The sequence below is a fragment of the Hyla sarda genome, chromosome 1, assembly GCF_029499605.1.
Source record: "Hyla sarda isolate aHylSar1 chromosome 1, aHylSar1.hap1, whole genome shotgun sequence".
Taxonomy (NCBI): Eukaryota; Metazoa; Chordata; class Amphibia; order Anura; family Hylidae; genus Hyla; species Hyla sarda.
This window is the reverse complement of record NC_079189.1, coordinates 292,849,834-292,865,275: the sequence shown is the minus strand read 5'-3', so window position 1 is coordinate 292,865,275 and position 15,442 is coordinate 292,849,834. Positions and strand designations below refer to the sequence as shown.

At 42.2% G+C, this 15,442-nt stretch overlaps 1 protein-coding gene across 1 annotated transcript in view; it reads right to left on the bottom strand.

Annotated features, from left to right (window-relative positions):
* POLR2E (RNA polymerase II, I and III subunit E) overlaps nucleotides 1-15,442 on the bottom strand; it is a 51,693-nt gene that overhangs the window by 7,994 nt on the left and 28,257 nt on the right. The window contains exons 3-5 of the mRNA XM_056517678.1: nucleotides 9,430-9,545; nucleotides 9,167-9,247; nucleotides 3,919-3,977 (exon numbers count right to left, since the gene is read on the bottom strand). Coding sequence (XP_056373653.1) covers nucleotides 3,919-3,977; nucleotides 9,167-9,247; nucleotides 9,430-9,545 — 256 coding nt within the window. The remainder of the gene's footprint in view (nucleotides 1-3,918; nucleotides 3,978-9,166; nucleotides 9,248-9,429; nucleotides 9,546-15,442) is intronic.

Below are 15,442 nucleotides of genomic sequence, written 5' to 3'. Positions count from 1 at the left end.
GCCGAGATCACGGCTCCTGTGGGAAATATGAAATCACAGCTGCATAAAGGAGCCCAGGCACCTGCTCATCTCATATCTTCCCTCCCACTGCCCCCCTATAAATCACATATCTCCCCCGTAACCTTAACCCGCCACGGCTGCTCATCTCACCCCCCCCCCCCCCCCATCTCCTCTCCACCGCTGCTCATTTCGCACCCACACTGCCTGTTGCAAGACTACAACTCCCAGCATGCCCTTACAGTGAGGACATGCTGGGAGTTGCAGCTTCAACTCTCGGACGGGTGGTTGATGCGAGGCAGCGGAGCCGGTGTGGGGAGGAGCGGACACAAGAATTCACGGGGCGCAAAAATCCACCTCACATCGGCTCCCAGAAATAAGAGACTAAACTGTGATTTCATATTTCCCAGGCGTTGTGCTGTGATTGGTCTCGGCCCGGGAGATATGAAATTACAGTGTAGTCTCTTTTTTCTGGGAGCCGGCACCGCTGCCCCGGCCGGTTCCCCCTCCCCCCGTAATCCTAACCCGCCGCCGCTCTTCTCCCCCCAGCCCGCCGCTTATCTCCTCCCAACCTCCGCTCATCTCTCCCGGCCGCCATTTATCTCCTCCCAGCGGCGGCTGGGTGGAGATGAGCTGCGGCTGGGAGGAGATAAGCGGCGGCGGGGTAAAGAGCGCCTTGCAAGGAGCCCTGGCTGACATAATTCTGCAGCCCCCCGGGACTCCCACAGCCGGTCAGGGAGATGTGTAGGTGCCGTCCCTGACATCCCTCAGCACTGCGGTACATGCCGAGAGATGGCAGGGACGGCTTCTGCACATCTACCTGCCCGGCTGTGGGAGTCCCGGGCTCCTTACCACAGCGCCGCTGAGTTTAGTGTAATTTCCTGCAGGGTGCCATGTCCTGGCGGGAAATATGAAATTACAGTGATTCTCTGATCACTGCAGCCAAGGAGCGGAGCGCATTACCACCCGCTTCCCTGGCTGGCACGACTACAACTCCCAGTATGTCCTTACAGTAAGGGCATGCTGGGAGAGTTGTAGGGAGGGGTGGGGGCGGGTCCTTTACAGTAAGGACATGCTGGGAGTCGTAGTCATGTGGTGCAGGAGATTGTTACCCCCCCTCCCACTACAACTCCCAGCATATCCTTACTGTAAGGGCATGTTAGGAGTTGTAGTCATGCGTGAGCGGGTGACAATAAATGTAATAACCTATTTTCTTTTTCTCTCATTTCAGATCAGTGTATCCTGTGGACTACTTTGATTCGGTGGATTGCTTCGATGACCAGCTTTTTTTAAAACTCTGTTTAATGTTAATAAAATGGTTAACGAGGGCTTGTGAGGTAGTGTTTTTTGGAATAAAAATTTTTTGAAACGTGTTGTGCTTTATTTTTATTTACTTGACAGGCTTAGTAGTGGAAGCTGTCTAATAGATGGAATCCATTACTAAGCCTGGGCTTAGTGTTAGCCCCCAACACAGCTAACGCTAACCCCCAAATATTACACCGGTACCCACCGCCACAGGGGTGCCGGGAAGAGCCGGTACCAACAGGCCAGGAGCGTCAAATATGGCACTCCTGGGCCTAGGCGGTAACAGGCTGGCGTTATTTAGGCTGGGGAGGGCCAGTAACAATGGTCCTCGCCCACCCTGGTAACGTCAGGCTGTTGCTGCTTGGTTGATATTTGGCTGGAAAAAAAAATAGGGGGAACCCTATGCGTTTTTTTTATTTTTTAATAATTATTTATGCAAAAAATTAAAAAAGATAAGATTCACCCTATTTTTAGCCAAATACCAACCAAGCAGCAACAGCCTGATGTTACCAGGGTAGGCAAGGACCATTGTTACTGGCCCTTCCCAGCCTGTTACTGCCTAGGCCCAGGAGTGCCATATTTGACGCTCCCGGCCTGTTGGTACTGGCTCCTCCGGGCACCCCTGTGGCGGTGGGTACTTGGGTAATAATTGGGGATTAGCGCTAATTGTGTTGGGGGCTAACACTAAGCATCAGCTTAGTAATGGATTCTGTCTATAATACAGCTTCCACTACTAAGCCTGTCAAATAAAATAAAAAAAAACGTTTAAAAACAAAAACAAAACAAAAAACATTTATTCCAAAAAAAACTCCCCCAAAAGTCCTCATTACCCATTTTATTAACATTAAACAAAAAAAACAAAAAAAATAAAAACGCTGATCACTCTACTCCCCTGAATCTAAAGTAATCCACAAGATACACGGATCTGAAATGAGAAGAAAAAAAAATGAGTTAGAACATCTAGGGGGGGAAAAAAAATGGTAAAAAATGTAAAAAACATCAGAACACTAATTTGCAGCTTTGCAAAAAATGTGAAGTAATTTATTGGTTTTTGCTTGTGTGCGCTAAAAAAAAAAAAAAATGGTATTCAAAAGTGATTTATTAGTTTTTGCTCATGTAAGCCAAATTTATTAACCCCCTGTGATAGTATAATAAATGTGTCACACATATGCAAAACCAAAAGCAAGAAAAAATGCCTACAGAACTTGCTTACCAAAGCAACCATGATAAATGTCCCAGATTGATTTTTTTTGACTGGGTGACTAAAATAATAGATGGCGGAGGGGCAGTAGACATCGTATATCTATATTTTAGTAAGGCTTTTGACACTGTCCCACAAAGAAAACTTATCAATAAACTACAGTCATTGAGCTTGGACTCCCATATTGTTGAGTGGATTAGGCAGTTGCTTAGGGACAGACAACAGAGGGTTGTAGTCAATGGAGTATATTCAGAACAAGGTCTTGTTACCAGTGGGGTACCTCAGGAATCTGTACTGGGACTGGTCTTGATGGTAAGGTGTGTCTTTTTTGCTGATGACACAAAGATATGTAACAGGGTTGATGTTCCTGGAGGGATACGGAAAAGGATTTAGGCAAACTAGAAGAATGGTCAAAACTCTGGCAACTGAAATTTACTGTGGATAAGTGCAAGATAATGCACATGGGGTGTAAAAACCCTCGGGCAGAATATTTGACACAGCCCTGACCTCAGTATCTGAGGAAAGGGATTTAGGAGTAATTATTGCAGAAGATTTAAAGGTAGGAAGACAATATAATAGAGCAGCAGGAAACGCTAGCAGAATGCTTGGATGTATTGGGAGAGGTATAAGCATTAGAAAGAGAGAAGTGCTCATGCTGCTGTACAGAACATTGGTGAGACCTCACTTGGAATATTGTGCACAGTACTGGAGGCCATATCTCCAGAAAGATATAGATACTCTAGAGAGAGTTCAAAGAAGAGCTACTATACTAATAGATAGATTGAAGGATAAAACTTACCAGGAAAGGTTAAAGGACCCTAACATGTATAGCTTGGAAGAAAGAAGAGACAGAGGGGATAGGATAGAGACTTTTAAACACATAAAGGGAATCAACACGGTAAAGGAGGAGAGCATATTTAAAGAAGAAAAACTACAACAAGAGGACATAGTTTTAAATTAGAACGGCAAAGGTTTAAAAGTAATATCAGAAAGTTTTACTTTACTGAGAGAGTAGTGGATGCATGGAATAGCCTTCCTGCAGAAGTGATTGCTGCAAATACAGTGAAGGAGTTTAAACATGCATGGGATAAGCTAAGGCTATCCTTCATATAAGATAGGGCCAGGGACTATTCATAGTATTCAGATTATTGGGCAGACTAGATGGGCCAAATGGTTCTTATCTGCCGACACATTCTATGTTTCTATGTTAAAATCCGTATTTTTTGCCAAAATAAAGAGTAAATCCGAAGCACAATGCACATTTTTCCATTATAGTTTTTCTGTGCAGATTTCACTTCTGGTTGCAGCAAAAAAAATAAAAAATTAACAAACTGGGCTCCAAAATTGTTGCAAATCCTTCTAAAATAAGGTTATAACTAAATGTCATTGGATACAATTCCATCAAGAAAGGATACTATCGTGCCAGCAGCTCTGTGACTTCATCCTTTGTCATGACCACATGTTCAGGTACCAACTGAAAGAGAAGAGTACAGCATGAATGATGGTGGCAAAAAGCATCCATGGCAGCATTACACTAAATGTGCGCTGAATTGCTCTGCAAGGAGTGGCTAAAGAGGATCTGTCATCTCTCCTATTGTTGTGTCCCCCCCAATATAAGAATTCTGGAACATCCTTTTTTTTCCTGTGCGAAAACGCATTTGGTGGAAAGAAAAAATGTAACATTGCGGTCTATCTGAATTTAAACGCGGATTCCGACGCTCGCAGAAATTCCTCAGTTTGAACTGAGGAGCGGAATTCAATTCAAGAGGAAAAAGTTAGCAGAATTACTCTCCAATTCTCAAATTACATAAAACTCTAATATTTTATGTACATTTAATAAAGAGCATCCGTTCCCACGATCAAATTATTATTATTATTATTACTTTTTTTAAATCTCTACAAGTCCAATTTTTTTTAAGTGAACATCCCAATTAAAAAAAACAAAATAAAAAACAATAAAAAAAAACAACCATTTGGAGTATGTTAATAGTTCAGTTCTAATGTAGTATGTTACCAAAGGCCAGATTGTACATTCATTTAAAAACAACAACTGAGACCTGTCACGATCACACCCTATCGGTCCAGCTAAGACGCTAGAGAGTGTGATGGTGCAACGGTTAAAGCCGCTAGACCTCTGGGTATCCACTACTAGTCCCAGCAAGTCACCAAATTAACCCTTAGATAAACGTGTTTCCACCAGAGCTGCCTTCAGATAGGTGAGCTCATATTTAGAGATCAAAGACCAGAGCTGATTAAACATTTAATCTGATAAAAGGTATCACAGTGCTATGCATAAAAATAAACAAATGACATACAGTTACAAACATATGAAAGAGTTTAGCAAGACAAGTTCAGAAAACAAAAGATGAAGTTCTTACAGCATAATGGTATAGCCGTCCTTGTCTGTGAGAGTCCAGCTCTTGTCAGCTTTTGGCACAGCCTTGAACAACAGTTGGGTCCAGCATTTTAAGTCTCATCTGCTTCTTTGGAGGGAAACTCCATTCCCCCCCTCCCCTCTGATCCCACCAGGTGGGGCATCTCTCTTCCTGACCCCTTATCTGTTTGATTATATGATGGGACCAGAGTACATGACTTCAAAGGAGATACCAAACAGCCAGACCCCCAATAAAATGCAATACACAAACACACAGTCTGAATGACCCTCACCCCCAGGTCTTAGTTTATACACAGATACAATTATAAAACACATGTATGTTTCCATAATCAGGCCTTGGGCCTGACACCTCCCCCTTAAGATGGATACAGAGAGATCTGGCCTCTCCAGGCTGATAGATCTGTCTCCATTAACCGTCTATTTCTTTTCTTGACACCACAGGCTCTGCATTCCCAGGCAAAGATGGCACTGAAGGGGCCTATTTTCTCATTTAGCTGCCTTTTCTTTGCAGCTAAGAGCTGTGGATTGATCTCCACATCCTGAAGGGATCCCTGGCTCTTAGCTTCCTCCACTAGGTCTAGTAGGGGAATCACTACCCAGCCCTTCCTCTGGTGCACTACATACACTGAGTACCACCTTCTCAGGGTCATAGTATGCCATATTAATGTAGTATTGTCTCTGCCTCTGACCTTTCTCATCAAGGGCAACTACATATGTGGTGGGTTCTATGCGCTGCAGAATGGGGAAGGGACCCTCCCAGGCGGCCTGCAACTTATTCTGCCTGATGGGGTTCAGAACCATTTCCTTCTGTCCCACTTCATAGACCCGGTCCCTTACATTGTGATCATACCAGTACTTCCGCCTGGACTGTGCTGCTGTGAGGTTGTCATGTACCAGCCCAGTCAATGTCTGCATCCTGTCCCTGAATCTCAGAACATACTCCACCAGAGAAGTCTCAGGGGCATGTAGCCCCCCCCCCCCCCTTCCCCTCTTACTAAATCTAGGGGCATCAGGGAGCACATTTCCCCCAGGTGAACTAGCATCTCCACCTTCCTCTCCCTCAGTTCCAGACAAAACAATGTTACAGGAATCATACACAGGGCTATCACACGTTCCCTCCTCCTCCTCCTTAGGCTCACAGGATTGTGACATATCACTCACTGCTGGTCCTTCATTCTTAAAAGTCACCAGGGGCACACCAACCCCTCCCCCTAGCCCATCTCCACTAGGTTTTGGCATTGGCAATTCATTGTCACCACATTTTACAATACACCCCATTTCACTTTTGGAAAACATTACTGGTTCAGTCACAGGTAAACAATTATCAATCCCCTGCACCCCCTCCCAGTTACCACGTTTCACAATGTCTCCCAAAGTCTCGCACAGTACCTCATAATGAACAGGGCTCTCTCCTAGCCCATCCGGTGTGCAGGTAGTGTCCTCTGGAGCATAATGACAGAGCATCCGACCCAAATCATTCCCCAGCAGAACATTAACAGGGATGTCCTCAGAGACCCCCACCTCCCGCAAACCTTTGCCTGTACCCCAATCCAGGTACACACGGGCCATGGGCACAGCAGGCCGCACACCTCCAATTCCTTTTAAAGCCATGGTTCTTCCAGGGATGATGTCCTCTGTATCCACCACTTCAGGCCGCACCAAGGTAAAGGAGGCTCCAGAATCCCGCAAACCCACTGTCACCCGGTCACCCACAGTTACACTCTGCAGGTTATCCGCTTTTTTTCTCCACCGCTCCGGACACCAGAAGAACGGCTGTGTGTCCTCCAGCTACTGGTGGAGAATTCTTTTTGTTGGGGCAAGTGGCACTCAGGTGCCCAATCTTGTTGCATCTGTAACATCGGCGGGTGTCCACCTGATCCAATGTGGCTCCTGTTGCTTTTGGTGCTGAAGGCAAGAATTTTCCGGCTGGCTTGGTGCTGCTGGTGGTGCTCTGTGGGTGTGTGGCTCCCCTCCAGGTACTTGCGCCAGCTTGTGCAGATCCACGCTTTGCTGTTGGTGCCCGGTTGTTGGCAAAGTCGTCTCCAAGTTCTGCTGCTTCAGTTGTCTTGGGCTTGCGGTCCGATATCCACTCTCTGGCGTTGGAGAAACTGATCCAGGACCATCAAGTCCTCCAGGGCCTTATAGGTAGTGACTTGTAGGCCCCCAGTCCATTGCCTGAATGCAGTCCTTAGCTGACCTTCATGTTGAGTGCAGATTTCTGTGGCACTTTGTTGCAAAGTCCGAAACTTTTTCCGATTAGCCTCTGGAGTCAGATTAAAACTTTTTAGCAGGGCAGATTTTATTGCCTCATGGTCCTGGTCACTCTCAGAGGGAAGCAAAGCAAACGTATCCAGAGCTTTCCCTCGCAACCGTGGGGTTAGATATCGTCCCCACTGTTCCTTAGCTAGATGGAACTGCCGGCAAACCTTTTCAAATCCCCTCAGGAACACATCCAGATCACGATCTTTCTCCAACATGGGGAAATGTTCCAAGCAGGGTTTGTGGTCTCCTTGATCCTGCACATCACTGCGTGCAGATAAAGCATCCCCTCTCAGCCTCAGAATCTCTAGTTCATGCCTCCGCTGTGCCTCTCTCTCTCTGCGTCTCGTGCCTGGGCCTCCCTCTCTGCAGTTTGGTACTGGAGAAGCAGTTGGAGTTTCATATTGGCATCCACATTCCCAAGGTGTTGTAAGGCAGTCCGGATATAAGAGTCCAAGGCCTCATGTAGAGTACTGTCCTGATGGGGAGTAATGTTGTATTCCCCAGGAGATATCAGTCCTTGGATGGCAGTTCCAGCTGTAGGACTTGGTCTCATGTCACTCAGCTCTTCTGCACTGGCATCATACTCCACAAGATCAGCAATAAGTTGTTCCTTGTTCTTTCCTGCAGTAGGGATGTCCTTTTCTTGGCACATTAGCTCCAGTGCAGGCTTGGACTGCTTGCGATATGCCTCCATATTTCCAAGATGAGACAGAGGAGGTAAAACAGGAGATGGGGAGGACAGAACTGTCTTACATTCTTTTTGTAGGTCTTCTAAACTAGCACTGAGCGCTGTCTTTGGAATTTACACACAAGAATATGTATGCAATTTCTTTTTTAGTGCTATGATTTCCTTACAGGTAAAATCCAGCAAGCACTAAAAATCTCTAAATATATCCCGACTCTGCCACCAGTTGTCACGATCACACCCTATCGGTCCAGCTAAGACACTAGAGAGAATGTGATGGTGCAAGGGTTAAAGCAGTCAGACCTCTGGGTATCCACTACTAGTCCCAGCAAGTCACCAAATTAACCCTTAGATAAACGTGTTTCCACCAGAGCTGCCTTCAGATAGGTGAGCTCATATATTTAGAGATCAAAGACCAGAGCTGATTAATTAAACATTTAATCTGATAAAAGGTATCACAGTGCTATGCATAAAAATAAACAAATAACATACAGTTACAAAAATATGAAAGAGTTTAGCAAGGCAAGTTCAGAAAACAAAAGATGAAGTTCTTACAGCATAATGGTATAGCCGTCCTTGTCAGTGAGAGTCCAGCTCTAGTCAGCTTTTGGCACAGCCTTGAACAACAGTTGGGTCCAGCAATTTAAGTCTTATCTGCTTCTTTGGAGGGAAACTCCATTCCATCCCCCCCCCCCCCCCCTCCCCTCTGATCCCACCAGGTGGGGCATCTCTCTTCCTGACCCCTTATCTGTTTGATTATATGATGGGACCAGGGTGAATGACTTCAAAAGGAGATATAAACAAACAGCTAGACCCCCAATAAAATGCAATACACAAACACACAGTCTGAATGACCCCTCACCCCCAGGTCTTAGTTTATACACAGATACAATTATAAAACACATGTATGTTTCCATAATCAGGCCTTGGGCCTGACAAGACCTATGCCATATTCAGACATTCTGTGCCGTATTCATATCCCAGCATGTCATATCCATTATTTCCCCACAGTCATCAGTGTAAGACTTTAGCATATCACAAAGTAAAGCTGCCATTTACCTCACATGACAGTCAATAACCTACACCACCAATGACTCATGTAATCTAAATAACAAATGTTTGACCAATTGAACCAATAATCTTATTTGGATCTACCTACAGTTTTTAAGGATTTTAGAATAAATATAACATAAGGTGATTAAACCTGTCAAAGGTGACCTTCCAAGGAATTATAAGGGTGGTCAGACATTGGCATACCGGGCAACTACCTATAGGAGAACCAGTGGCAATCTTTTCAGGGTGTGTCTGGACATGGACTTACCTCATGTTCTGTGATGTTGATAAGAAGCTCCTGTTGCAGAAATTGCTCGAGGATGTATTTGGGAGCCATGTCCACCAGTGACTAAACACACAAAAGATCATAAATAAGTCAGCATAATTCAGATAAAACACAGATGCTAAGAGGGTGGTCAAGTATTAGAATTATTTAAGTCAAACCTTCTAAACCACTTGTTGAAAAAGATATTCCCCAAGGCTATTCCACCCTATAGAGTAAACTGCAGCTTGTGGGCATTGTGTAAGTACCTGCTTAGCAGAAGGGGTCATTCCTTGCTGCACCACAATAATGGCTCTTGTGATGTTTTCTTCTTGCATCCTCTGACAGTACATTTTAATGGTCTTTATTCCAACCTTTGGCTCCTCTGAAAATTTAAGAGAATGTGTCATCAGAAAATGATCTGTTTTAGTGAGTGTTTTCCATTTCTATCTTTACTTTCAAATGAAACTTGAAATTTTACAGTTTTCATTCTGGCCACTCCGTCTAATAATATGCTGACATTTCCTGTTCTGTACAGATCACTTTCAGCAGTGTCATCCTTATGAACACAGATAGAAGTACAATGAAAGGTGACACCAGTAGAAAGATAAAGCATCTATTCAAAATAGATGATGCTTCATGCTCAGCCTCCCCCTCCTTTCAGAATTACCTCTGCACAGGTCAGAGCATCCCATTGTAGTGAATAGAGCCCTTCAATTTTATCTGTGTTCATTGGGTTTTCTGTAAAAGAATATCATTAAATACTGCTAAAACCGCTCAGGTAAGATAGCTGCCCCTATATTAACCCCTTCCCGACCCATGACATACATGTACGTCATGCAGATACGGGCCGCTACTCACGGCATCCCACCGAGCCCGGTAAGATGGTGGCTATCACTGATAGGCCAGCCATCTTGCCTTGGGACCTAGGGGGGTTTCGTCCTCCGCCCCCCCCCCCCCCCCCCCTCACAGCGATTCCTCCTATCAGCTAGTCAAATCTGACTAGCTGATGGCAGTGTTTCGCACATAAAAAATCCCGAGCAGCACAGTGTGTGTCCTGATCACGGGGATCGTGAAGCACAAACTGCTCTGCTAGGAGACCCCAGTGTCCCGTACCTGTTCCGAGCTGCCGACATTGTGCCCGCTGGCATGTTTTAGTTTCACTGTCGCATTTTTCTTATGTTTAGTTGTACAACAGCTCCCCTAGTGTCCTAAACCTGTTACTGCATGTGTTGTGCACTACACACTAGGGGGGGAACTGTTGTACAGAAATAAAAATAAAAAATATATATATATATATATATATCATATACACACACATATATGCCTTCTAATGTCATAAAAAAAGTAAAAGAATGTTTAACAAATGATGCCAACATAAAGTAGACATGTTGTGGATGTGAATAACTAAATTTATTTGGCATGACTATTTCTCTTACAAGTAGAGAGTTTCAAACAGAGAAATTTTTTTTAAATTTTTCACAATATTTTAGTTTTTCACAAAAATCGATTCATGTATCAACAAAAATTTACCACTAATATAAAATACAATATGTCTCGAAAAAAAAAAAAAATCTCTGAATCACTTTGCCAGGTAAAAGCAGTTCAAAGTTATTACCACTTAAAAGGGGTTATCCAGGAAAAAACTTTTTTATATATATCAACTAGCTCCAGAAAGTTAAACAGATTTGTAAATTAAAAAAAATACAATGTAGCCCGGACCTTCTAGATGAGTATAAATGGATATACAAGGATCGTGCTTCAATAATAATTGTCATTTATTTATAAAAATAAAATTTCATCACTTCTCACAGGGCCCTTGTGAGAAGAGCATACATAAAAAGGTATTAGGCAATAGTATTAAAATTAAACACTTGGCATAGAGTATAGAATAATAGAATAAAATAGCTGAGTAAGAGCTGTACCATACAGATATATTAGAAAGTTTAGGGTAAATATGTCCCTTTTTTTAGGATACAGTGACAGACAGTCTGTATTGATAGTAATTGTTACCGGTCTGTCGGTTGTGGCTCAGGCGGTGGATGTTGCTCCCGCAATAGATAAGTGTCCGTAGTATATACAGTCCACTGTATGTTGCCTCCAATTGTGAGCCTGATCCAGTAGGGTCTGAGCGTGGTGGCAGTCGCTGTCGGATAAGGCGCTGGCAGGCGCCAAAGATCGTGATGGTGTCCGGGGACTGCTGGCGCTGGCGTGCGCTAAAGTTGGTATTCCTCACCGCTTCATTAGTTGGAAAGCAGGACCATGTACTGGAAGGCTGGAGGTTCACCTCGTGGTGCCGGCGTCTGACGTCAGAGCCGGGATGGTTACAGCAGGATAGTTGCACCGGGATGATTGCGCCGGGATGGATCCGAACTGCTGGACCGGGTGAATAGCAGAGCGTGAGCACAAATGGTGGTACAGTTCATAGAATGTAACTGGCCATAGAATTTGGGCACAGTTTTAATACTGCTATGCCAGTAGATAAAGACTAGACGCGTTTCAGGGTTGTATGGTATAACCCTTTCCTCAGTAGTCATAATAGTTGCCATAGATCATCAGTTGTTTTATATGGGCACAAATCCCACCCCTTAACACATTGATAGATAATGGTAAAAAGCATGAATGGATTTAATGGATCGGTTCACCTAGAGAGCAATACTAGATATAGAATAGTGTGTCAATTTTATTGGAAAATTGTGGCGATGCGTTTTCAAATGGATGAGTTTTTCTTGTATAGTAAAGGAACATAGTATTGTATAACAGAGTGTTGGAAATACATAAATGAGGAAATATAATGAAATACAATTGAAATAAAACAGAAATGAAACAAGGAAAATGAAAATATATAATAAAACAATGTAATAAAATAAAATAAAATAAAATAAAACAGGAAGACATGAAAAAAATAAAAATAAAAATAGAAATAAAAATAAAAATAAAAATAAAATTAAAAAAATAAAAATAAAAATGGAAATAAAATAAATGAAAATATAATAAACATAAAAATGAATATGAATAAAAATAAAAATATAAAAATAAAAATAATAATAAAAATGGAAATAAATATAAATATAAATATAAAAATAAAGATAAAAATAAAAATAAAAATAAAAATAGAAATTAAAAATAAAAATAAATAGAAATAAAATAAAATAAAATAATAAAATAAAATAAAAACAAAAAGTACAATTTAAATAAATGACTACATAGAATGATAATAATAACCCAAAAATAATAATAATACTAATAGTAACCCAAAAATAATAATAGGACATTATTGTAGATGAATCTATAGATTCATCTACAATAATGTCCTATTATTATTTTTGGGTTACTATTAGTATTATTATTATTTTTGGGTTATTATCATTCTATGTAGTCATTTATTTAAATTGTACTTTTTGTTTTCATTTTCATTTTTATTTTATTTTATTTTATTTTTATTTTTATTTCTATTTATTTTTAATTTTATTTTTATTTTTATTTCTATTTTTAATTTCTATTTTTATTTTTATTTTTATTTTTATATTTATATTTATTTCCATTTTTATTATTATTTTTATTTTTATATTTATTTTTATTTTTATTCATATTCATTTTTATTTTTATGTTTATTATATTTTAATTTATTTTATTTCCATTTTTATTTTTATTTTTATTTTAATTTTATTTTTATTTCTATTTTTATTTTTATTTTTTTCATTTTTTCATGTCTTCCTGTTTTATTTTATTTTATTACATTGTTTTATTATATATTTTCATTTTCCTTGTTTCATTTCTGTTTTATTTCAATTGTATTTCATTATATTTCCTCATTTATGTATTTCCAACACTCTGTTATACAATACTATGTTCCTTTACTATACAAGAAAAACTCATCCATTTGAAAACGCATCGCCACAATTTTCCAATAAAATTGACACACTATTCTATATCTAGTATTGCTCTCTAGGTGAACCGATCCATTAAATCCATTCATGCTTTTTACCATTATCTATCAATGTGTTAAGGGGTGGGATTTGTGCCCATATAAAACAACTGATGATCTATGGCAACTATTATGACTACTGAGGAAAGGGTTATACCATACAACCCTGAAACGCGTCTAGTCTTTATCTACTGGCATAGCAGTATTAAAACTGTGCCCAAATTCTATGGCCAGTTACATTCTATGAACTGTACCACCATTTGTGCTCACGCTCTGCTATTCACCCGGTCCAGCAGTTCGGATCCATCCCGGCGCAATCATCCCGGTGCAACTATCCTGCTGTAACCATCCCGGCTCTGACGTCAGACGCCGGCACCACGAGGTGAACCTCCAGCCTTCCAGTACATGGTCCTGCTTTCCAACTAATGAAGCGGTGAGGAATACCAACTTTAGCGCACGCCAGCGCCAGCAGTCCCCGGACACCATCACGATCTTTGGCGCCTGCCAGCGCCTTATCCGACAGCGACTGCCACCACGCTCAGACCCTACTGGATCAGGCTCACAATTGGAGGCAACATACAGTGGACTGTATATACTACGGACACTTATCTATTGCGGGAGCAACATCCACCGCCTGAGCCACAACCGACAGACCGGTAACAATTACTATCAATACAGACTGTCTGTCACTGTATCCTAAAAAAAGGGACATATTTACCCTAAACTTTCTAATATATCTGTATGGTACAGCTCTTACTCAGCTATTTTATTCTATTATTCTATACTCTATGCCAAGTGTTTAATTTTAATACTATTGCCTAATACCTTTTTATGTATGCTCTTCTCACAAGGGCCCTGTGAGAAGTGATGAAATTTTATTTTTATAAATAAATGACAATTATTATTGAAGCACGATCCTTGTATATCCATTTATACTCATCTAGAAGGTCCGGGCTACATTGTATTTTTTTGGTTTCCCTTTTCTTAGCAATTAAGGTATAGTTGCTTGCCCTGTTTGACCTCGGTGCGTAATAGTTGTGAGCTGCACACATCCACATAGTTTTTCAGATTTGTAAATTACTTCTATTAAAAAATCTTAAACCTTTCAGTACTTATGAGCTTCTGAAGGTTGTTTTTTCTGTCTAAGTGCTCTCTGATGACACGTGTCTCGGGAACCGCCCAGTTTAGAAGCAAATCCCCATAGCAAACCTCTTCTAAACTGGGCGGTTCCCGAGACACGTGTCATCAGAGAGCACTTAGACAGAAAAGAACAACCTTAACTTCAGAAGCTCATAAGTACTGAAAGGATTAAGATTTTTTTAATAGAAGTAAATTAAAAATCTGTTTCTCTTTCTGGAGCCAGTTGATATATAAAAAACTTTTTTTCCTGAATAACCCCTTTAACCCCTACAGGACCCATGACGTAACGGTACGTCCCGACACCCTGGGTCTTAAGGACCAGGGACGTACATTTACGTCATGGGCAGTTCTAGTCCCCGCCGTGCGCCGGGCAGAGAAATCATTCAGCAGGCATCCCGTGCAAATGCCCAGGTGGGTCATCAGACCCCCCCCCCCCCCCCCCATGTCGGCGATCGCGGCAAATTGCAAGTGAATTCACACTTGCGATTTGCGCGATTCTGGGTCATTACGGGTCTATAGTGACCCGGAATGTAAGGGGGATCGCGGTTGTCTAAGACACCCAGGATCCCCCTGAAGCGATAGGAGTGAGGTGGCAGGGTTGCCACCCCTCCTATCCCTGCTATTGGTGGTCTAGACGCGACCACCAATAGCAGATCGGGGGGGGGGGGGGGGTTTACTTTAGTTTTCCCCGTCCTGCCCTCCCACAATAGGTGGGGCAGGACGGGGAAACGACGGGGACCGGCGCCGAAGATCCACTTACTGATCCGGGCGGGCGACGGAGGCTGAGGGTGACGATGACGTGCGGCTGGATCCGACGGAAACAGGAGAGCTGCCTAGCAACATCTGGAGGTTACAGTTTGAGACCATTATACAGTGGTCTCTAACTGTAGCCCTCCAGATGTTGCAAAACTACAACTCCCAGCATGCCCAGACAGCTGTTTGGGCATGCTGAAATATGTAGTTTTGCAACAGCTGGAGGGCTACAGTTTGAGACCACTATATAGTGGTCCCTAAACTGTAGCCCTCCAGATCTTGCAAAACTACAACTCCTAGCATGCCCAAACAACTCTTTTGCAACAGCTGGAGGACCACAGTTTGGAGATCACTTTGCAGTGCTCTCTAAAACTGTAGCCCTTCAGATGTTGCAAAACTGCAAATCCCAGCATGTCCAAACAGCAATCAACTGTCTCGGCATGCTGGGAGTTGTAGTTGCG